The sequence below is a fragment of the Parasteatoda tepidariorum genome, chromosome 4 (genome assembly GCF_043381705.1).
Source record: "Parasteatoda tepidariorum isolate YZ-2023 chromosome 4, CAS_Ptep_4.0, whole genome shotgun sequence".
NCBI lineage: Eukaryota > Metazoa > Arthropoda > Arachnida > Araneae > Theridiidae > Parasteatoda > Parasteatoda tepidariorum.
In genome coordinates this window covers 98,256,374-98,280,939 of record NC_092207.1, presented here as the reverse complement: position 1 = coordinate 98,280,939, position 24,566 = coordinate 98,256,374, and the positions used below count along the sequence as shown (strand labels likewise).

Below are 24,566 nucleotides of genomic sequence, written 5' to 3'. Positions count from 1 at the left end.
TATTTTATTTTAATGCAAAAGAAATATTATTTTTATTGTTATGAAAATATAAATCCTAACATACACACATATATGTGTGTGTGTGTATGTACACTTATATTGTAAGTTATTTATTTAATCTCAGGTAGCATGTAGGAGTAAAAGTCAGATCATAGCAAAATATGCAAAAAGTAAAATTAACATTAAGGAGTTCAAACTTTGAAGATAGTGGCTGTACAAGAACAAATATTTTTACAGCTCTATTATTAATAATTAATGTTATTTGTTTTCAGAAGTTGTAGAGGAAATCACTTCCATTTCAATATTGTCCATCACAGCCAATGAACAAAATTTAGAAAATACTACCTCTCAATCATTGAATGAATCCTACACTTACTCTCCAGAACCAAGATTTACAGAAGGTAACATTAATAAGTACTCTAAAAGAAGGAATAATGCAAAAATTAATGTAAATTGCACATTCATTTTTTTTTCTTCTTCTACAGATATTATGATACCATGTATAATAATCGTCATTCTGATTCTTGGAAACAGCATTATAATCATCATCATATGTGTAATGAGAAGGTAACATTTAAATACTTAAAATTTGAACTCTTATTCTTCCATTGTTATTCACAATGTTGTGTACTTTTTTTTTTTATTTGCCTAGCTGAAACATGGCATTCTAGTTAATTAATTCGTTATAATTCATGTTTTAACTTTGGTACCTGAACAAGTATTAAAATTTCATAGTCATGTCCTATCAAACAATTTAAAAGAGTACAAAATTTTATTTCACTCTGTTTGTATTCCCTTTTTTATGTGATGATTTCTAAAGTAAAATGTAATTAATTTTTTACTAGGGAAAAAATGCATTTTCATAGTTTGTGTTTAATTTTGGCTAAAGAAAGTTGGTTGTAAGAGACAAGAATATCTAAGACTTCTTTAAAAAAATATTTGGCATATTTTAAGAGTAGGTCTTTCAGAAGCTTATGGTAAGGTGAAATCAGTTTAATGACTTCCAAATTATAATTTTACCCTGCTATTTGCTTTTTTTTTTTTAATTTCAAGTTGTTATTTCGTACAGATCAAAAGTAATTTTTTTTAATAAAAACTGAAGTGAGTGAAATCTCATTTTATTTTATTCTTTTATTTAGGAAATGAACTAAACTTTTAAAAAGATGAAGTGGATGGCATGATTAGAAATTAAATTTTATTCAGGATTTAAATTTCTAAAAAAATATGAGACCCAAGTAAAAATATTGATTAAGGTTTTTAAAGTCACAACTTTAAAAACAGGTTTTTAAAAAGCTAAATAAAATGCATTCGTTCTAAAAAATTTTATTTAACGAATTCATCAGAGTTCAGCAAGTTCAAGTTAACTAGTGAAAGATTGCATGTGATTTAAAGAGTATTAAATTGAGTATTTCAACATTTACAACAGTTATAAATGTTTTATTATCAAAAGAAGAGTAATAAAAAGTTTTAGTACTCATTCTTGTCTATGGACATGTCAAATAAGTTTTAGATAATATGTACTCTATGCTTGAGGAGACTTTTATATCCTTTACTATTATACTGTTGTTTTATTATTTGTTCTAATAAACTAACAATATTAAAATAAGACGTCCCTTGCATAATATAAAATGGTAAATATTCTTAGTAAATATTAGATCTTTTAATGCACTTTAATTAAATCGTTTTTGAAGCTGAGTTTACTAAATTAATTCAAATATTCATATTGAAGCTTATAAAAAAATCTTAAATAGGGAATGAAAATTACATAAACTTAACAGTTTTTACATTGCCTATTTTCAATATATATTTTTTCAATACGTGAAATTGAAAATATAAAAGTTTTTAAAAATAGTACTGATTAAAAACATTATATTTTAATAATTTATCACTTTCTCTCGTTCCTGTTAATTTTTTCTTAAATTTGGAGGAAAGAACTAAAATTGTCATATTATTATAAATTAATGAATCTGAGCAATAAATGAAAGTACTAATTACAAAGTTTGTGGAATTATTAGGTTTTCAAAAAATTAGTATATCAAATACGCGTCATTTAAAACAATGTAAAAAAAAACCAACAGCAATGCCCATTGTTATAAATTAGTACTAACAATTTGAAAATTTAGCACTTATGATTAAAAAAAGCATTGCTGTGCTACTAAGAATATGCTAAGATACTTACAAAAAAAATTTTATTCATAATTTTAGCACCGTATCTTGTTCTTTGAATTGATTGATGCCTTGAAATAACAATGTTAGGGTTAAGGCCCTATATCAAAACTTAAGTTTGCTCTCTCCCTTATGAAGCTTAAGCCTTCATCTTGAATTTACTGAATGGCCGAAAAAAATCAGAATTATTACTATTTAGTGAGATATAGTTTCCTAAACACTTTTTCTACGCTGAATCGAATGACATTAAAACTAAGCCTTTGAGGCAACTAGGTATAAAAGATTTTGTAAGTAAAGTATAAAAAAAGTATACTTTTAAAAAAAATTATTACTAACTTATGCATTAGAAATTCTTATCAAGACATGTAGAATATAAACAAATAAAATATTTACTCTAAATTTAATAAAATCAAAGTAAAGTTAATAGGACTAATAATTTAAAAGTTATTGGAGTTCTTATGCATAAAAAGTACAGATTTGTCCTTATATCTATCTACCTCTCATACATTGTTATATGGACAAGTATCCATACTAGGCACAAATTACAACTTTTAAAACAACCGTCTTCCCTAATTATTTACTCATTCAAATAGGAACTGGCCTATAATGTGTATGTTTTCTAGTTAAGGCTTGCAATACAGTATATGTATAAACACACAATGAGTTTAATAATTGTAAAAAAAAAAAAAATTTTTAAATAAATAAAAAAAATCATTTATTTTTCTAATGTTTATTACAATTAAATGCTTCTTCAATATTAGTAGAAAATCCCCATTCATGTTTTTCTTATCTTTTATTATATTTCTTTTAAAATTCTAATCAAAGTATTATTTCAGAAATAAAAAAGAAGATAAAGAAGAGGATGATGAAGCAGAAGATTTAGGTGAACCTAGCAATGCCAACCCCTAGTCATGACATGTCTAGAGCTTTTCATTTTTAGTTTAAGTACAGGCTAAGAAAGCAAATCATAAACTTCAGTATTTCTTTCAAAAAGCAGCAAAGTGAGCAGACATTTTTAAATATTTTAAGGACATATATTCCTGTACTGGATATTAATATACATAAATTGAATCTGTTTCCTTCTGTTGCACACCCTACATCTAATTAATTATTCCAAATATTTTTCCCTCTTATCAGAACATTAAAAATTAAGTTCAATGCTTTCCAAAAAATAAAAACGGCCTTGTTACTTTTAACTAATAAATATGAAATCCATTTATTTTTTTAACTTATAGAAACAAGTTAAGAATTAAATGAGTGTAATAAAGTAGTTTTTAAGAAACATATTTTTTTTTTTGACCGCTCAGCATTTTCTACCAAGAATCTTTTGAAAAATTCCATTGTTGAATTTGTTCGCGTTACAGTTAGTGTGCTGAGATTTATTTTTACATGTATTCTTCGGTCCATATCATTTATGCCTTTTGCCAGCGATCATTCAATTTTTATAGAAAGCTCTGCTAAAAATAAAGAAAATATGTAAAGCTATAAAATTAATAAAATAATTTATATATATTTATTGGTTGGCAATGTGCTAGGCATAATATGTTTCCTTGAATAACACAAACCAACAAATATTTATTTTGTGAGGTGACAAAAACTTTCAAATGAAAACAGTTTGCCATATTGAGCATTTTAACAACAATGATTACAGTGTTTTAAGAAAAAAATTCACTTTGTTGTCTCAAATTTTTTTGTGACAATAGATTTTTCATTTTCATCAAGAAAAGAAGCAATTTTATTAAGACATGTACATTAAATCTAACTTTGATGAATATCCAAAATCTGACTGAAATTTTATATTAAAAATCCAGTACACATTACACTAAATATAATGTAATGCCTAAAACCCTAAGCAAAAATTTTATTACAGTAAGCCTGTGTAATCTGAAAGTTTTGAATGTCATTCTACATTATTTGTGATATGTAACTATATTTGATGTTAGCGCTTGAGCGTTAAATCTTTGAATTTCTCTACACAAGTCCTTTTTACACTGTCATTATGTATTTTTCTTTTTCTAAGGACTAAGTAGTTGATGTTTAAAAGCAAATTTAACTTCAATGCAGATAATTTGATAATTTCATTGTACATATATTCCATCGTTTCAATGTCATACAAGTGGGGCCCAAAGACTTAATTGGACTTTGCCTTTTAGTGTATTAATTGAAAAAAAACAAGCTAAATTTGTTGTTTTGTATTATAATATGGACTGTTCTTGTATCTTTAGTTTTTATATTCTTTTCAACTACACTATTAGTCTCAAAACTATTAGATTAAACTTAATATCACAAAAAAATATATCAGCCCAGAAATTTTTTTTTCAAATTCGATATTAGATGTATCGATTGTAAATAATTTGGTGTGAAAGGATTTCAAATCTAAGCTTTTTTAGTTAATTAGAAAGACAGATCTTGTCATTTTTTTAAGAATTCTAAATTATACATTTCTACAAGCGCTTCTTTTTTAAAAAAATATTTAAAGCTTAACAGTTGAAAAAGTGTTTTTATTAAACCAAAACGCTTCCCAATAAAGTTAAAAGCTTGTAATAAAAGTTTTGCCCAGATCTCTGTGTAACTTATAAACACAAACCGATAAATAATTGATGTATATTTTATGTTCAAAGAATTGAACATCATAAGTTATTGTGACTAAGTAATATATAAAACAAGGAGATTTAAAGAGTGTTTTCGGAATATTTGTATATAAAAGGTTTATATAAGTATTGAAAAATTATTTCACAACTATTTTGTTTTTGTTTTATATTTGGTTAAAAAGCAAAGTTGTGTAAAACTCTATTTTCTTTAACAAATTACTGAATTTTTATATTTCTTATTATAACACGAAATTTATCAAATTAAAATGGCTATATTTATCTATGATATTGTAATTCCATTAACTGTTTGATATTGTTATAAAAACTATTGAAAGAATTTTGCATTTTAATATTTCGTATAAGTGCAGTGTTTAAAAACATATGTCAAAATTATCTATTATAATAACCTAAAACGGTTTATTTTTATCTTAATATTTATGGACATGTTTATATCCACAAAAGTATAACAAATCAAAAGAAAATATTTAATCTTTAATTGCGATGGTGAATAAAAAAGTAAAGGCTACTTTTGGAATGACATGGAAGTAAGAATTTGCATCAGTCTTCCATAGAATTAGTGTCGCAAAGAAAAATAGTTATGTGTAGGGCATTATAAAACTAAAAGGCATCAATTTAACGTTGACAAAAAAAAATTCCAATACAAAATATTTTAAGCAACGTTAGAACATAATCCTTTACTTAAACATAATAAAAATGCCATTCCAAAATTGAATTGAGAAATTAATAGAAATGGTGAAATAGAAAAGCTACAAATCCATGAATGAAAAGAGAAAAAATATTTTTTAAGAATTGGTTTAACTTTTTTGCTTAAAATTCGAGCAAAGCAAAAATACTTAGTCTTCAAAATTTTTATTCAGAAGCAATATAATCTCATTTTGTGGGCAGAGATCTATTCACCAATATTTTACGATACGATACGTTGTTTCTAAAACGATGACTGCATTAAACTGTGGTTGTCATATGACAATGTCAAACACAGATTCTACTAATACAATTGTTGCTACATATACTCCTCAAATAAATATCTCTTGGCAGTGCGCATTATGTTATTATACAGTATTTAGTGTTCCTTCCTCCTTTGTCAAAAAAGGCCTATTTACTAACTTAACATTAAGTAACTTTAATGGTATCTTATTTTTTTTCTTCAAGATTTCTCCAGTTATTGGGACAATAGATATTTTTACTTCTTTGACACTTCAAGTATGCAAGTGTAATTATCAAACACAAATGTATTTAAGCAACAAAAAAAAGCCTTTTCTTTTTTATTTTACCATTACATGTTACAAATTTTAGATATTTTTACAAAAATGTGGTGCATTTATAATAATGGCCTTAAGTCATGCATATTTAAGTCAATCCTTTTCGTGTAGCCTATTTGTCATATTGAATTAGATTTCATATATTTTGAACTACAACTTTATTATTGTTATAGTATTCTTCATCAAGAATATTTTAGTATAAACTAATGTTTTGCTGTGAAAAAGTAAATTAAATTTATTGCTTTATTCACATTATTGTGTTTATTGTCTAAGTAATCTACTAACATGGTACAAAACTTTCTTCCTTTTATTTAGAAAAATATAAGCATAAATAAATATCTAAAAATCATTAAAATATATATACATATCAAAAAAGGCACAGATATTTAAATGCTTATTTAGTGTTCAGAGTAACACTTATAAAAATATCACAAAACAATCCTATTTAGTTCAAAATTATATGGTATCAAAAGGAGCAGTTTCTGGTACAAAATAAACAATCCCAAGTAAGAATGATCGTTAAGGTCAATTGTAAAATATAATTAAATTCACATTTGAAGAAAGCCTTAGCATCATGTAAACCTGTGTAGTACTTAAAAAGTCTTCAAAGTCAAAGTTGAATTTTCTAAAACTTATAACATATGCAATTCTCTTTGCAATGTTTGGAGATTGAAGCATTTAAAGTTAAATTTAAAAACTCAGTTTCTCATATTAGAAAATTTAGCTTGAAAGAGTTATCTTGACTTATTAAAACTAACGCTAATGTCATGATCACAAACAAGGTTTTATTTGTTGACCACTGTAGCACTATTTTAATATTTATCAAGTGTCTCTCTGGTGAATTGTTTTTATTCATTAAATGTATTGAAATTTATAAAATTGATACAAAATCACAAAAAAAAATCAACTTCAAGGTTTCCAACATAAATTGAAGTACATGCTAATAACATTATTCATCAAAGATTATTCTGTGGCAATATTGTAAAAAGATGTTAAACAGAATAAAATGAGATTACAAATACTTAGAGGGCAGATGATCCCTATTTGACTTAAAAGAAGAATTAGAAAATATTAGCACCTTAACCTTATCTAAACAAACTGGTTTTAATCACAGTCGAGTATGATACTGAACATCATTGGAGGATGGTGGGTTTGATCTTTTGGCTCGTTTGACTTGGTTAATAACATAAACAGCAAACAAAACTACAACAACCTGAAAGTTAAATTTAAAAAGCTTAAATAATTGTTGATCTAATTCCATCTTAAAAAGCTTTTTAACATTTACACATGCACGAAGGCTATTTTTTAAATAAGGGAAGTTTCAAAATAAAAACCAAATTTTCATGAAGCAAATTTATTCTTTGATTCTGCATACATCTCTCTTTTTTTTTTTTTTTTCAAAATAGTTGCCAATTTTGCTTAAACACTTATCATACTTTACAACTAGATTTAGAATACCCTCTTCATAGTAGTTTGCCGCCTGCTCCGATATCCAAGAGATTACGACCGTTTTCACGTCTTCGTAATGGTTGTACTAGTTGCCAGCAAAACGATGTTTAGAACATTGGAAAAGATGAAAATCACTTAGCGCAAGCTCTGGCCTGATCAAAAAGCCAATAAAACTCTGGACTGAGCTGTGGAGAGAGTCATTATCATAGAGAAGCGAAAATTTCTGTCAGCATGGAAGTTTCATAAGCTTCAAAAATCTGCCGTTGAATGTATGCAGCAGGCAGGTTTTTTGCCGATTAAAAACGCATCGCTGACTGTACCTCATACGCGGCAGGTGATTTGTTAAATGTGAACATTTTAAAGACACATAACTGACCACATAGGATACATACACAGCTGTAATTGAGGACAGTTGTTCCCAAGGAATAACGAGACACGGCGCAAGTACTCGTTGCGACGCAACCGTCATCTATTAGTGTACACAACAAAACGGACCTTAATTAAAAAAACAGCCCTCGTATAACATACATTATTTTAGATTCAGAAAACAACAATTTTATTATTATTTGCATAATGCATGCAAGTCTTATGTGATATCAAGCTGGTAGTCTTGTGTATGTGGCAAAAAGTTTTAATGAATATTGCTTGAAATTAGCCAGGAAATGAGTGTAATGAATGGGAAAAATACTAATTTAAAAAAAAAATAAATGTTTACGGAAAGGATTGATGTATTTCTACATCATCATAAACTATCACTCCTTGAGTTCTACAAATCTAAGCATTCAATAAAATATTTCAATTATTTTTTTTTATATAAAAAATCGTAATTTATAATACCTATTTAAATTAAGTAGTACTCAGATAGTGTGCAAACAATGAAAATTGCCATAGAAAAACGAAATAAACTGGCAAAAAGCCTAGTTGCGTTTCGGAAACATGAAGTTTTGGTAAAATTAAAATTTGAAAGAGAAAAAAAACTATGCAAAGGTTGCCACATAAAAATATGAGGCTTAACATACAATGCAGATCTTCATCGTTATGCATTTGAAGGTTAAATGGGATATCAATTTCAGAATGCCATGGATGAATCACCAGTGGCATATAGAGAGTATTTGGCAAAACTAAAGGGTCAGAAGTAGCGAAACTGCTGTAGTTTTTTTCCCTTCCTAGTGCTACTTAGTGTAATTACTACGTAATATGCTACTTTTAAAAAAAAAGACGTAGTGCAGCGAGTAGTGTGATATAAAAATAAGAATAGTTTCTGTAGATTCCTGGCTACTACTTTAATGTTAAATTAAAGAAACAAGGTTCAAATCCAATTGGTACAAATCTTTGTGGGTCCCTTAATGGAGGCAATGATAATGCCCCTATGGCTGAGCGTTAATAGAAATTGCTTGTTACTAATATTTAAAGTAGTCATTACAAATAATAGCTAATTAATCACTTTAGACAAGTGAGAATGCACACTCATAAAATATTGATGTTATTTCAATGGAAGAGAACATATTTGATAATTTCCTAGCATTTCTTAAATATTTGCTGCTAAAAAAGGAATAAGAAATCTAAAAGAACCAATTCGTAAAAGATAGTTAAGAATAACTAACTGGTTCATGTAAATGTGAACGAATATTTTTTAATTCGTCCAAGTTCAAAAAAGCTAATTTTTTATTCAAAACCATTTTTAATACGGGTTTTGCAAAGTTAGTTTCCTAAAAATAGGGAGATAGTGCAGGGCCACCTCGAAAAGAGGAGTTGACAGTTAAAGTGATAGTGATCTTCAGCTCCAATATCACGCGTCACAATCCAGGTTTCAGCTGGTCTTGTGTTAGTTAAATGATGCATTGATTCTAGAGTGTCGTAAATCATTTATAAAATTGTCAAAAGTCACTTTACTTCATGACCTTCAAGATATAGATTGTACTTCCTTGTTTTAAATAATTTTCCATTCGTATATTCTTTATCAATTTCTAATATTGATTTGTAAAAAAGAAATGTTGCATATTAAAAGAATGGTAGCTTTGATAATTGGTATCATCTTGAGTGATGAGGATAAAGAATTCTAGACATTTATTTTTATGTTTGCATTAATAATTTTTAAGCTTTTGGTGTCATCCCTTTTAAAAACTTGATAAGCAATAGTCTTGTTGTGTTAAATGTACAACATGAAATATTTTTACAATATCAATCAGTTATAAAAATTAATTCTCATTAAATTGTAAAGAATTAAAATAAATTTTTCCATAACTAGTTTTCTATCTGAAGGTATTCCAACTCTATTGGTTCAAAACTTTACATTAGTGAATAACCCTTAAAATTAGTTCAAAACTTTATAACTAGTAATAATTGGATAAATCATAGTTGAATCATAAAAGGGTAATGTTGTTGTTCAACTTGTATGTACGAAAAATATAATTCGCAATAAATTATTGATAAGCAACATTTCAGCAAAATTCAATAAAGGTAAAGTGTAAAAGAAATATTTATGTACCGTCTTTAATTAATCAAAAAAATTTAATGTTTGAACAGAACACAATTAGCATTTATTAAATAAACTAGTTAGGTCTTAATACATTCAGATATTTACAACTTTTCTTAAGGATAATTTCATTTGCACTAAATTTTATAATATGTTTAGTAATTAAAGATGCAAAAGAAACTGAAATCTATGTATAAAATTTATATTATGTTTAATTAGAATAAATAAAATTCTAGTACATTTAATGCTGACATACATTTTGTATTGTATAGTAAGAAAATAGCTGAATAATAATATCTGCGCTAATTCTGTAGTTAGAAAATAGCTGAACACTTCTTGTGTGAAGTAATTTAAGCAGAAGAAAATGTTACAAAATATTTTGAAAAATTTTTGCGACTTGTTTTGAAGTTAACTGATGTTTTATATTTAAAAAGAAATTTAGTTATTTGTTACGCTTAATCTGATTTTTTATAGTTAAAATATTTAAATTTATTAAGATTTAATTTTTTTTACTCTGTTTATGATTTATATTTTGAATTATAAATATGCAGAAAGATGAAAAAGTTATTTTTTTGTGAAAGAGAGCAGAGAAATTCAGAAAACAACTAAATAAACATTGCTTCAACTGAGGAAATTCTACAAATATGTTTTTGTTGTAATGAAGCAATCTCTTTAGAACATCATTCAAACTACTAAAATCAAAACAGAAAGTGAAATAACGATGGGAAAGTGAAATAATAATAGATGGATCATGATGCATGACCTCACAAAACGAGGGGAAATTTTTTTTGTTTTGTTTTAAGTGAATATACTAAGTTCACAATATTAAACAAATTTTGTATAGATTAGTACATACTATGTATTATTATTTAGTTGACTTACATTATTATCGAATAACCAATTTTTTTAACCTCTTAAATTAACTCGGGCTGAGTTAATTATTAAGTTTGTAAGGGAGCTTTGAAAAATAATTGGCTCACTGACGTGGCGAAATATTTGTATCAAAGTAGGCGCTGAAACAAAAAGAAAGGAAGCCTATCATCTAAACTTTTGACTAGTAAAAACATTATCTACTTATTACGTTAATATTTGTTTCTATTATTAAAACAAGATTATTAAATACTATACATAACATCACTAGAGAATATCAAAAATTTATCACATAAAGAAAATAAAATGAGTAAAATACGTAAAAAATACATAAGTAAATCTTACATAATTGCTATGAGTTTTACTTCCTAGACGTTGATAACTAATTTTAAACTATAATTGTTTTAAAAATTGATCAGCCAGAAAAGCTAATATCAATAAGAAAGCTCGGGAAGACACAGTATTCATTAGTACAGACTTCATAATCATCAAGTCTATAAATTTTTAGGGATTAAAATAAAACTTCAATTTTCTTTCCAATATTTTGATCAGTTGTGAAGTCTTTTTAAAGTTTTCAGGGTAATGGTCTTAAAAACAGGAAAGGGGGGGAATCCTGTTTTAAGTATTATTAGCAAACAAATGAAAAATTATTAGCAGACATAGCATACAATTGTGGATTGTATTTTAATAAGAAATTAACATGAAGACAGAAACATTTTACTATTTTCATACGGATTTAACAGTATATCCGAGTAAAACATTTATTTAATAGAAAAATAGTTAAGTTATAGTTTAATTAAAAACCTCATTACCTGTAAAAGTAAAAGACCTCCTAAGCTTGCAATCCATATAATTTTATTGTTATAAAACCAATCTACTAATTTCTCCTTGCAGCCTATCTGTAAAATAATTGAAATATTATTGATAGTTGAAGTTAACTCATATTAATTAGGCTGAAAATTGAATGATGCTTACTCTGTTTAGAGTTTTCATTTGTACAACTGATACATCTTCATCTGATGTGACTGTGTAGTAGCAACTATCATCAATTGGATCAGTGGTGTCAACAAACTCCTGTGGTCCAATAAATCCACAGCAATCAAACTACATTAAAAAAAAGTACTAGTTAAAACTAAAGGAGAAAACAAAACTAGAAAGCTGCAGTTTGAAAGAATCATTAAAGATTAACAAAAATATTGAGAACAGATTAGCAGTCATTATAAAAAAAATATTTTGCTTTAATAATTGAACAGTATCAGCATTTTAGAAATTTATAAATGAAATGTTAAGGGAAAAACACATTTTGTGAATTGGCAGATAGCAATTAAGGATTGCAGCATTGTGAACACAAAAGAGGGAACTTAATTTTGCAGAAAATTGACTTGTCATATCTGTAAGTCCTAAGTTGAGCAAAAACGTTCATTGTGTACTTTAAAATTTTACATTTGAAGCATTGACTTTTGATGACATTGATTTAATTGAAAGATATATCTAGCAATTGCACAAATTATTGTTATCATTGGTAGTGCGACAGCACAGGGTGGGCCTCGACGACTTCTTTAGAAAAATTTTCTACACTTTTGCAAGCAATTCTTTAATTTAAGAAAATGCCTTGTTCTAAACATTCTGCCCATCATTTTTTTTTTTTTGTTCTGCCTGTCGGCTTTTTATTATGGGTAGTGGTATTGAAAATTTTCAAGGCAATTTTGCTTGATTCCATTCATAGCAGATGGACTGCACACCTCATTCTGTTTAGTCTGATTAAATTTGTAATGTCATCATTTTTTATATAACTTATACAATTCAAAATTGCATCTTTTCCACTACAAATTATACCCTAGATGGTTCTGTGGAATCTTCTTTCAAACATAAAGAGAAGCACAAACTATATTTATTTTGCATCTATTTTTAATGAATTTTCTTAAGTTAATTTATTTAAATGCCAAAAAATGTGGTTGAGGGACTCAGCTAGACAAAATTAAAAGGAGAAAAAAAAAGATGCGCTATGGATAAAAGCAACAAATCACTTAAATAAATTATTGAAATTTGCTTGGGGATTTTGTATTAATTCTATGTTGCATGAAAAATTTGGACTACCTAGTTCCTAGACTAATCAGTATCCATGTTTATCGGCTTATCTGATAAAAATAAATGCTGGAAAAGTACAAGAAATTATTTTATATACTCTGTACATTCCTAAAACCATAGAAATAAACATGTAATGCAAAAGTTTAAAAAAATTCCAAATGAATTTTTTTTAAAAAATTATTAATCTTATCACGCAGCTTAAATCAAGAAAGTCAAAATAATTAAAATCTAAATGAAGTATTAAAACCATACACATAAGCATTTGAGAAATCTATTCATTATTTTAAGTCAGCATTCTAGATTATACATACGAGTATGATTTTAAATACTACCGTTTTTGATTTTTAAAAAAACTGTAGCCAGGAAACAAAAAAGAAAATTTGTTTACAATCAATGACTCAAAAACTGCATTTTTTTGAACATGTAACTAGATAACAGTTTTATGTATGTAAACTAATATAGAAAATAAAAACCATACATGTTCTTGAACTACATTCTTGGTCATCTGATTCACTTCATTCCAAGCTGTACTAAGAACATCAGTCATCTAAAATTTAAAAAGTCTTATCATTGAACAAAAGTGAAGTATTTTCAAAGACATCCATTATAAATATTAATGCTAGAAAAACTTTAATTTGCTCATTACCTAACTAATCTGCAACCTAACAAGAGAAATCCATCAAAATGCAGAATCAAGAGTTGTCTGCAATTTTACTAAGGTAATATGCACATTTACAGTTAAAGTTCAAAACTATGTTTATCTCATTATATCAAATAATTTGTGGATCGTATTTATTCTTTAGACATTGAAAAATAAATGATTTCATTTAATGTGGAATATTTTAAGCCATTGGATAGTTATTAAAGAGATTGATTTTTGAGACAGTGAAAAATGCATAAAACGTTAATATAAGCATACAGAAACATAACTGTTATTCCAGCAAAATTCATTCTAACGAGTGCCTAGTAGGTTAATGTATAAATTATCTATGCAATGTACAGATTTGAAGATGCAGAGATTATCTAGGTAGTCAAATTAACTAAGTAATTTGAGAAATGAAATAAATTTTTGGCACTTTAATGGAACACCCAGGGGTGCCACTCTAAAAAAATTTCAAGACTAAACTTATTTTTGACCAAATAATACTACGTTGTTTACCAAACTTTTAGAAATTTACAGCTCACTGACACCAAAATTTACCTTTCCTTGATAATAGCCTACACATTAAATCAATCATTTGATGATTTTTTCTAAAACTTTTTTTCTTTATTTTATGTTTTTTTAGCAAACAAAAATAACAGTTGACCTTGCATATTTTTTTACAACTATTAGTGACCAACCTGAAATCATTCATATCTCTATTTTTTACTTCAGCGTACTTATTTTTTGTTCTAGCACTATAATTTCTTTCTTTTTTCAAAAAGTAATCTTGATTTAACCTTGGCCAGCATGACAGTAGGTTAGGGTGGGGGAAGCAAACTGGAGCAGATTTAGATTCAGCAATAGTACAAATTTAATTACACAAGTAGATTAAGTTCAATCAATCCCATTTGTCAAGACTTAGAGAATAAGATTTGGTGAAGCTGATAAAAAGAAGATAAATAAAAGTCATGACATCATTACCAAATCATATGTTTTCATTAAGATATAATATTTTTTAATTTTGACCCAAAAAAATTGATAAGATTAATTGATAGAATTTATAAGTTCATTGATTTTTCTCAAGACTGATTTCAGTCCCCAGGACTGAAGAGTCACACCTATGGGAACACCCTATATGCACCTTAGCTAGATAATCTGTAGAATAACTGATTTCTACACTTAAGCAGTAACATATATACAGAACTACCAACTTACTGCTCTTTTTATGATTTTTATTCTAGCGGTATCAAAATGTGTTTAAATAGTTAACTCTTAGTTCAGTAAATTTAACTTTAAAGTTGATTTCTTGGTAGGAAAAAAAAAACAAAGTAATTTAAACATTTATAAATAAATTTCCACTTCGTTATTGAAGCTTGCAAAATGGTGATGAAACTGAACCAAATTCTGTAAATCTCTACAGTTTTATGAAATCTTTTGACGAAAGCAGAGCATTTGGTCTATTCATTAATTAAGTGGTACATATTAAACTGCTAAGATCTGAAATAAAAATTTTATTTCCTTTTATTGAAAACAATACTTGGTGTCGACCCTGATGTTTTGAAATAAACTCAAGATACAACTTATTTTTGAAATACATTTTTTAAACTTGAAAAATACTTTATAATTCACAACTGAAAGACAAAGAGCATAGAAATCAGATTGGATCCAAGCATTAATTATTTGAACTTGATAAACACAGTATAAATAAAGAGAAAATTCAAAACTCTTAAAATAATCTCCATTTTGTAGCCCTTTACTTTCACAGGGTGCGTTTTTCACGTTTCTAAAAAGTGCTTAATTTTCCCTATTTTCAAAATGAAATTTTTCCTTTACCGTGTTGATTTTCGCTACGAATTATGCAAAAAGACACATTTCACTTTGTTCTATTCAACATTTTCACAATTAATTCAAACCCAATAAATCAATTTCAGCGTATTGTCAGTCTGTAGCATATGAACGACATTCGTTTTACACGATTCAAAATTTCATGATTTTTGACAATTTATCATTTGTTCAGAAAATTTTTAAAATCCTCAGAAGAAAATAATTCTGAATATTTAAATAAGAAATTAAAAAATTACACTTTAAAATGCTCACCTTAGTCCGAAGAACATTTAATGCAACAATACCACCAACTTCAGCTGATATCGTTAAAACAGAAAGCACTAAATACTGAAAAAAATGAATTATTAATGAATATTTAGGCAAGGAAATTTTTTATGAAAGTTTACTCAAAGTTTAATCAATAACTCGTTTAATAAAATGGGTCAAATCATAGCCTTAGTGTCTTACATAAAGACATACTACAAACAAGAAATGCATAACTGTTTAAAAAAAAAATTTCAACTTAATAGGGGATAACAACAAATGTCATACTTTTTAAACAAAAAGATTTGATCTTTACCCCTTTATCAGAAAGAGTCACACTTCACCCTATCTTAACCCCTGCCATATGTCATGGTATATTAAATACATATAAATGTGCAGTTTAGAGACATACATATATTTCAATCTTTGTTTAATCTTCAGCTATGTGTTTTAATTTAAAAAAATTTTAAAAAGCTCGAGAAGATTTGCCTTTAAACTTTTAACTAGGATTTAATTTAAACTTTAATCATGTTTTTCGATACAAAATAAAATCATTTGAAAAAAAATAAAATTTATTTTTAAAATAAACATAAGATGTCAAAAAAATTTAGTCTGCTGATTTGTAATGTTTTTGTTTAAACCAAAGTGTGAGATGTTACATTTTGTTACGCCTTCTCTTTTCTTACAATTCGTGGTACTTATCCACTTCAAGGACCATTAAAAATACCACAGTACCTATATCAATGTTTTAGGACGTAATAAATCAATATCCAATCCCTCCAATGGGTCATTTCTAGAAAGGTTTTGTACACAATTTGAAATGCAATGTTTTTCTGTATTTAGCTATAACCAAATCTTAGGCAGAACTTAATTGATATACTATGAGATAAAATTATTTACACAAATACTTATATAATTCAAAAAACAATTTATGTAAACTGAATTTACCTTTAACTGTAAAACAACAAAAAACAATTTATGTAAACTGAATTATGTCTTTCAAAACTGATAAAAATGAAGTTAGTGATTGAAATAAAAGGATTATTATTTCTATAGCTATTTTTTGGGTGCATTTAATTGATTGATCAATAGTGTAATTGATTGATTGATCAATAGTAATCAATAGGTTCATTAATTTTAACGATTAAACCCTATTGTTGTGGGTATTTCTTATCACGGAGAAAAATTGTAGTTCTAGAACTCAATTTATATATTTGTGCTCACAGCAAAGATAGGTTTCTCTAGAAATATGCAAAGCAACTATTTTTATGATAGTTTGTATTTAGAGTAGAATGGTGAAATCATTATTTCTTTTAATCTTAACTCAAAATGACTCCAGTTGTTACATTAAATACTTCGATAACACTAGTGGTATGTCTTGATTTAAAAAAAATGCAGAAGGTAAAATTTTTATGTTGGATTAGATCAAAACTAAGGCAAAAACAAAAAAAAAACAAGCAAAATATAAACAAATACAGACTTGAGTGGAAGAAGGTACCAAATGATCATCTGAAAAATTCCAGAAAGGTTGGGCTTAACATATTACGTTTATGAATACAACTAAATTTTTTCTGTAACGTTTTTAATTCGGATTTCGACAAGAAAATGTGTTTCATAAATATCTTTCTGCAGTTGCGACATTTAAACATTCTTTGACTAAGCTCTTTAAGTACGCATAGTTTCTTTTCAAAAAGAAAAAAAAAATTGATAAAAATTTTATAATGTTTATGAGATAATATCACAACAAAAACTACTAAAATGTTCATTTTCAATAATGTACAATAATAAATAGTTCAGTTGATTAAATGAACAAATAAAGTAGTATTTACAATATAAACTTACAAATTTCATAAGGCAAGTCCCTCTTTTATAAGATCCTATCCAACCAAGAATTCCTGAAATAAAACAAAGAAAGATTTAAAAAAGAAAAAATATAAAGCTTAAGGGGGGAAACAATTTATGTAAACACTTAACTAGAACTCTGCTAGAATTTCTTTTTATTACCATTGATTCTATCAATACAAAATTAATCATGCAAATCTAAATTATTTGATTTGATTACGCTATTACCCCAAAATTAGTCCCCAAATTACAAATTTTTTTTATGAACGTCGGTTTAAGGCCGTTTTTGTTTAAATTTTATCAATCATAAAGATCTCATAACTGATATTAATGGCTGGAGAATTTGCCAAAGTTCTTGTCAGTGTACTTTTGTGTATACTTTTTATATTTTTATTTTATAACCGTCGTTGAACAGCCAACCCAATTTTTTCCGTTTATGACTACTAATGTTCAACTCTGTAGCCTTGTAACTTTGAACCTAATCCAGAAGGCAAGGAAACTCCTGAATTGGGAGAAATTTGCCTTCCTGGAGGACTTTTTGATTGAACTTACCCTCATTTGCGTTGCATGGAGAGGAAAGCCTCCTATGGTTAGCCTGACTGCAAGAAGACTCTAACCTATGATCCATCTCCAGTGAGGATATTTCACGTCAGCACTGTGGTCGGTGCAAGACGGATGCGGATCTTGTGTATAAATTCTTTTTTATAACCATCATTAAACAGCCGACCCAATTTTTGGGTTTACAACTACTAATGTTCAACTACGTAGCCTTTTAATTTTGAACCCAATCCAGAAGACAAGGGAACTCCTGGATCAAGTATTTGGAGAAATTTGCGTTCATGGAGGACTTTTTTAATGGAACCAACCTGCCTTTGCATTACATGGAGAGACAGACCCCCGAGAACCTCCCATGGTTAGCCTGACGGCAAGGGGTCTCGAGCCCATGAGCTTTTTAACACTGAGGATATTTCACGTCAGCACTGTGGTCGGTGCAAGCCGGGTGCAGAATTCAAACCGACGTCATTAGAAGGCTCTATCCCCTGAGCCATCATGGCTCATCTTGTGTATACTGTATAAACTAAACGTACCCTGAAACTTTCGATTTAAAGAACATGAAATATGAGTTGAAAATAAAGATATTAAAGAGTTTTCCATCACCCTTCATAGCTGGATTTCCAATAATAGGTTTGGGCTCTTCTTCTACTAAAACCATTCAATAATACTTCTGAGTCACTGGCTTAGATTTCCGGAAATCATTTCAAATCTTGAAAAATCCTCATTAATTACCTCTCTAATGTCACATTTTCACAAAACTTTGGTTCTCATCTTTTTCCTATCACACCTTTCGTAAGATAACCTTGCTCCTATTTCCTTAACATAAATTTTTCGTTATGGTAACTTGTTTGTAATTTCTTTTTTCATCATAACTGTATGCCCCTCTTTGTTTGGCATAAAAGTAACAGTTTTGACACTGAAGACGATTCTACATTATAGATCTGAAACTATATAATGTTTGTTTTTGTGGGATTTTTGTGCTTTTCACTTTAGCTTTACTCATATTTTGCAGCTAAGTCCACCCATATTTTTAAAATAAAGCAATTATGAAATGAAAAGTAACTAATAATGAACAGATAAACAATAAAAGTAATAATTTGTGTAGTTTTAATATAAATTACTTTGATAAAGTTATCTTACCATTTAAAAAGAGTAGGGAACCAATGCATAGTACACAATAAGTAAATATCTGAAAAGAAAAATATGTTAAATCAAAAGGAAAAATCTATATATCATTTGTGAGACCCTAATCTTAACAATTTTAAAAAAATACAAATTTTATTAATATAAATAACCCATGAGTACTTGTCATGAAAATAACAAATTAATACATTTTTCTTTATTAATCTCACTTCACTTAAACGAAAAGATTATTTAGTATGCATTATTACATATTATGGGAAACTGTCCGTTTGGTATCTAATTCTACTTATTTTATAAAGTAATATTATAAGGGCTTCTACGTCACCGTATTACTCACAAGTAACGTTTATGGCAAATTATACATTCTTAATCTTCAATGGAAAATTCGCTTAAAAGGCAAAATTTTTAAAAATTGCAAAACGCTTAAACGGCACCAAAAAAATTTTTTTAATGAGGTTATCCTGATTTTTCAGAGACACAGACTATGAACTGACACTAAAGAGATGTCTAGGCTGATGTCACTTCATTTATCAGTTCACTGAAAATCTATCAATGATCAATTGATTAATTACAGATGCAAACGATAAGAATACGTTTCTATTGGAATAGTGCAAATGAAAATGGATTGTATAATAGTCGAACACCGATCTAGTTCAGCCTCTGACTCTGGAATCTCTATTCGTAGTCATCATCTGTAGCTCGATCTAATGAATGAAATGTCCCGTGGATGCATTCCACTGATTAAGATACTAAAAGTTTATCAATAATACGCGTTCTGGTACACATTTCACTTGAGCTGGCTCATTACAACTGAAAATACATATTTTTATTTATGAGCACGTTTATAGTAGCCCCAATTGCAGGTTCTGTTGTCGCATACGAAAGCATAAGATTGAATTTTACTTTTGTTACCCGTGTTTTATGCTACTTCTCAGTTTGGTATTCCTTTTTTTTTAATGGAATCCTACTTCCCTTGTCATCATTAGTCTCCGTCACCATAGCAAATTTGGTGCCATTTCGGAAGATTGATCGAGCTTTAGGTGGATCTGAATTTAGGTGGCTGTCACTTAAAAAAAAATCCTGTACATACGCATTTTAAGTAATAACTTTCTTCTACGGACTTTCTGCTATCCTGGCACTCCAATTGACCAGTCCGGTGCCTTCAAAGAATCGTTGTTATCAGCATTTTAATTAGTGCACACATTACTCAAAGACAACTAAAACGGATCGTAAAATTTTTCGATAAGTTCAGAGAACTTCAAATCCAGCTTCTTTTCCTCTATGTTGACGTTAGAGTACTGATTTAGTGATCGAATCATCAACTGGATCGATCACTTGATTCAATGACAATAAAATCAATATTTTTTTCATAATCAATACTGGTTACTACAGTTTAGAAATACTTTCATGTCAAATGAATGCAACGCATTATAAAATTGTAATTTTGCTTAAAAGTGTGGAATTCTTGAGCTGAAAAGAAAGCAAATTTAAAACATTACTCCATGTGTTTATTTAATATTTTAAATATAAATTTATAAAGGTATAAAAGGTATAATGCTCGAATCCACTAATATGAAGCATTGACTTAAATCAGTGATTCAGACTGGTTCAAATTCATCATGAGTGATTCGACTCAGTGATTTGAATCGCTTTCAAGAACTCATATGAGTGATTTGAATCACCTTGACGATTTATTTTGTCTATGTGTTCTTAACGTGTTCTTTCCGATAGGTGTAACTGTGTAACAAATTTACGAGTCGTGCAAATTTATGCACACGGCCTACATCCAACTCAGTTTTTAAATTTCCCAACACTAATGAAAGAAGAAAAATTCTTCACCCAAAAACATTTCATGGCCATTTGAAAAATATTTAATCAGGAAGAAAGCGACAGTGTGGGAAAAGGTTTCAAAGAAAGTTAAAAGCTTTCATCTCTGCGTGAGACGGACTACGACTTATTTAACATTAACCTTGTGAGGCGATCAACGATTGTAAATCACTGTATAACATCTCAATGTGAATAACAGTAAATCACTGCTATTAATGATTTCGCTTTAATGAAATATCGTGTCAAATCATAGCCAAATACGCCAAAAATCGTAAGCAGGACGCAAAATTAAGGTTGTGACGTGTCCCCTGGGACACTTAATTTTCAACAGCAGAAAAAGAAAAAAAAATTGCCGAGTACCACAGAATTGCTAAGATCTGGGCAAAATTTAAAAAAAAAAAAAAAAAAAAAAAATCCACTTCTTAACACCAGGAGGATAAAATAATTCTGTGATTATCATATTGCAGCCGTTGTTCCTTGATGCGGGTGTTTTATTAGTTTTATGTCATTAAAAGCCTTGATTCTTCAAACGAAAATCTTTCTTAGTTCTGTCTATCAATAGATGGAACACTTATATATGCGCATATTGATTAGATGGAAAAAGATAGAGAATTAATTGCTTGCAAATTATCCAGGGACAGGGTGGGCAGTGGGAGCCCCTAACATTTTATAAATAAAGGGACACAGCTCCTTCAAAAATTAAAATTTTTTCACTCAATATTTGTGTCATTAAATTTACAATTAATAAAATCGATAATTTTTTTGTGTCTGAATTCTAAAAAAAAATGTCTCTATTTCAATCTATGTTTAGCCTCTATTTTTAGATTTTTGCTTCTATTCTTATTTCTTTAAATATATTTAACAGTTTCCATACTTTTCGGATAACGTGTAACTTATTATAGAACTGATTTTTTTCCCTTCAAATTCACTTAAAATATCCTTTAACATGGCTCATCCATTAATTCTTAACAAATAGACCTTGCAAATATATACAATCTGCATAATACATAACAATATGATAAACTATATGAAGAGTATTTTAAAATTGCTTACTAATGTTCCCGAAAAGAATTCTTTCAGAGCAGGTGTTGTGGCAAGAACCCACATCATTGTTCCCAGCACAATTCCACCAAGGAGCTGTTAAAAGAAATCAGAAGAAATGCATAAAATAAACTAAAAAACTAACAAGTTGCAAAAATGTTTATAACACTTATATTAAGAGTTTTAGAAAGTATTTTAATATTGAATCACAATCCGCGGGGGCCACTTTATACCACAGTTCTGTTCAGGAAGCTTCGCCATCATGTCAAAAAACATATTTCAATAGTACCTTTTATAATGGTTGAAAGGCTTGTTCATTTTGAGAAGCAGTTGTTTTTCTGGACTATACATATTTCGCCAGACAATTAGGAGGAGAAAAATTGATATAACAAATAATAATTTATAACCAATATTCTTTTTTGCATAAAATTTTTTTTTGGAAACTTTCTTAAACAGTATTCGAAAAATGATGATATAAGACGAACAAAGAATTTAATCTATAAAATATGCATGCAAAATAGAAATAAAAAAATGGGGGTTGTTCTCTCTTCTCATTCCTTACCACTTTAGTGATAAAGATCGTAACTATAGGGAAGGTCAAAAACATTTGCGATCCTCGAATTCGTCCATTGTTACTAAAGAATGCCGATTCTATCATTGTTGGTGCGTAAAAACAAAAATGTTTATTTTCTACTTAAAACAATTCCCCAATTTGATAGATGCTTATTTCAAACATAAGGGAGTGTAGCTTAGCAATGCAAAATAAATGAGAATACTATAATCATTGATATATTTCACTCCCAAGAGGTGTGTTCCACTTCACGAGGAACAATTCTGGCGGAACGTCTACATTGGTAATCGCATCACGATGCATGCAGTCACAATTTTTCAACAAGAAAATGAGGCATAGAAGCGTCAGCTACAAAGAATCTTCGAGCAAATAGGAATGGCGGCACTTAACGAAATTGAACTTCAATATAGATGTGGACTCAAAGGTGTAGACATCTCGAAATTGTTTAATAGAATTTTAACACCGAGTTTTAAAAAGGTTCTACGTACACTCGATAAGTACATACAAATGTTACTTTGTATCGTTATTATGAGCATTTTTAAGATTTCTCTAGTTGCGTTTGACCTGCCCGAACGCTAATTTACCATCCAGCGGCCTTTAACGACTTGTAGTGGGTCGCAATTATTGAAAGGCAGCTAAAAGACACTAATTTTGATAATGAATGAGAATTATTTTTTGAAATAAAGACCTAAAATAGTAAAATAGAATGATTTAAAATTGATGAAGATCAAATTCAGTTATTACAGAATATTACACACTTTGATAAATTCTTACGGTGTTAAGTGAGTAGCCTTTTCTGTGAGGAAGCACCCTGCCCCTTTTTATTTCTAAGGGAGAAGAACTCTTTTCACCACACTGCAACCGTCGTCGTATCGTAGATATTTAGTATTTTTAAGCCCCTTCATCAACATCTGGCCATTACGGCAGTACTAATTTTAGTAATCATACTTTTCATGAAAATCATGCTCCGGATATTGGATTCAGTCAAATGGACAACAAAATGAAATTATGATCGCATAATAGCATTAAAAAAAATTAATATCCGAAAAAACACTAAAGCAAAGGCATCCACTTCCGCAAGATAAAATCATCGCAAATTTATTAAATTTTCTAGAAACTAGAATAAATAGATTCTAGAAACAAATAACTACAAATACATCGAACTTCCGGATGAATGGACTGTTAAGAAGAACAAAATATGTGAATTTAATTTAATTTGATTGATCAAAATAAGAGAAATAATTCAATAAAAAGGTACCATAAGTCAATGTTTAATGACACATATGTGGTTTATAATCGAGTTCCGGGTCAATCACTCAAGAAATACATATATACCTAAAACAAACATCAAAAAAGTAGCCATCCACATTAAAAACTAGCATGGTTTTTAAAAGTCTAATTTTATTTACATTTAAAAAAAACTGTTGTTGTAATATTAATAATAATTTCAATAACGAAGACAAATTTCTACAAAATGCGCGAAAAAGGTTTGATAAATTATTTTCACTATTGATAGATTCGATTTTTTTGTTACAATAAAAATTCGCAAATGGAGTTCCTATGCAATAAATTTGAGTCAGAGTTCATGCGCCATACAAGCATCGCTGTTATGGCTGTTGTATTCTATAAACATCACAATTACTTTTTTTATGTTATAAACCTTTAGAACAAAAAACTATCGACGGTCCTCTTTTGAGTGGCCAGCTTTCTCTAAGTGATTTGAAACTGTTTGGCGACGGTAGTTCATTAAGCTATCACTATGCCGATTCATTTTATTTTATTTTATAACCGTCGTTGAACAGCCGACCCAATTTCATGGGTTTACGACTACTAATGTTCAACTCCGTAGCCTTGTAATTTTGAACCAATCCAGAAGACAAGGAAACTCCTGGATCAGTACCCCCAGAGGTATTGATTTGTTGTGGGAACATGGAGG

At 28.5% G+C, this 24,566-nt stretch overlaps 2 protein-coding genes across 2 annotated transcripts in view; one reads left to right on the top strand and one right to left on the bottom strand.

Moving 5' to 3' along the window:
• Nucleotides 1-6,287, top strand: part of LOC107452002 (uncharacterized) — a 48,308-nt gene extending 42,021 nt beyond the window's left edge. The window contains exons 6-8 of the mRNA XM_016068269.3: nucleotides 273-401; nucleotides 486-567; nucleotides 3,003-6,287. Of these exons, the coding sequence (XP_015923755.2) occupies nucleotides 273-401; nucleotides 486-567; nucleotides 3,003-3,075 (284 nt within the window). The 3' untranslated portion in view covers nucleotides 3,076-6,287. The remainder of the gene's footprint in view (nucleotides 1-272; nucleotides 402-485; nucleotides 568-3,002) is intronic.
• Nucleotides 6,288-6,326: 39 nt separating this feature from the next.
• LOC107451995 (tetraspanin-18B) overlaps nucleotides 6,327-24,566 on the bottom strand; it is a 37,579-nt gene continuing 19,339 nt past the window's right edge. Inside the window, exons 2-9 of the mRNA XM_043043305.2 lie at nucleotides 22,072-22,155; nucleotides 19,189-19,237; nucleotides 17,494-17,546; nucleotides 15,661-15,735; nucleotides 13,399-13,467; nucleotides 11,808-11,936; nucleotides 11,645-11,731; nucleotides 6,327-7,250 (exon numbers count right to left, since the gene is read on the bottom strand). Of these exons, the coding sequence (XP_042899239.1) occupies nucleotides 7,146-7,250; nucleotides 11,645-11,731; nucleotides 11,808-11,936; nucleotides 13,399-13,467; nucleotides 15,661-15,735; nucleotides 17,494-17,546; nucleotides 19,189-19,237; nucleotides 22,072-22,155 (651 nt within the window). The 3' untranslated portion in view covers nucleotides 6,327-7,145. The remainder of the gene's footprint in view (nucleotides 7,251-11,644; nucleotides 11,732-11,807; nucleotides 11,937-13,398; nucleotides 13,468-15,660; nucleotides 15,736-17,493; nucleotides 17,547-19,188; nucleotides 19,238-22,071; nucleotides 22,156-24,566) is intronic.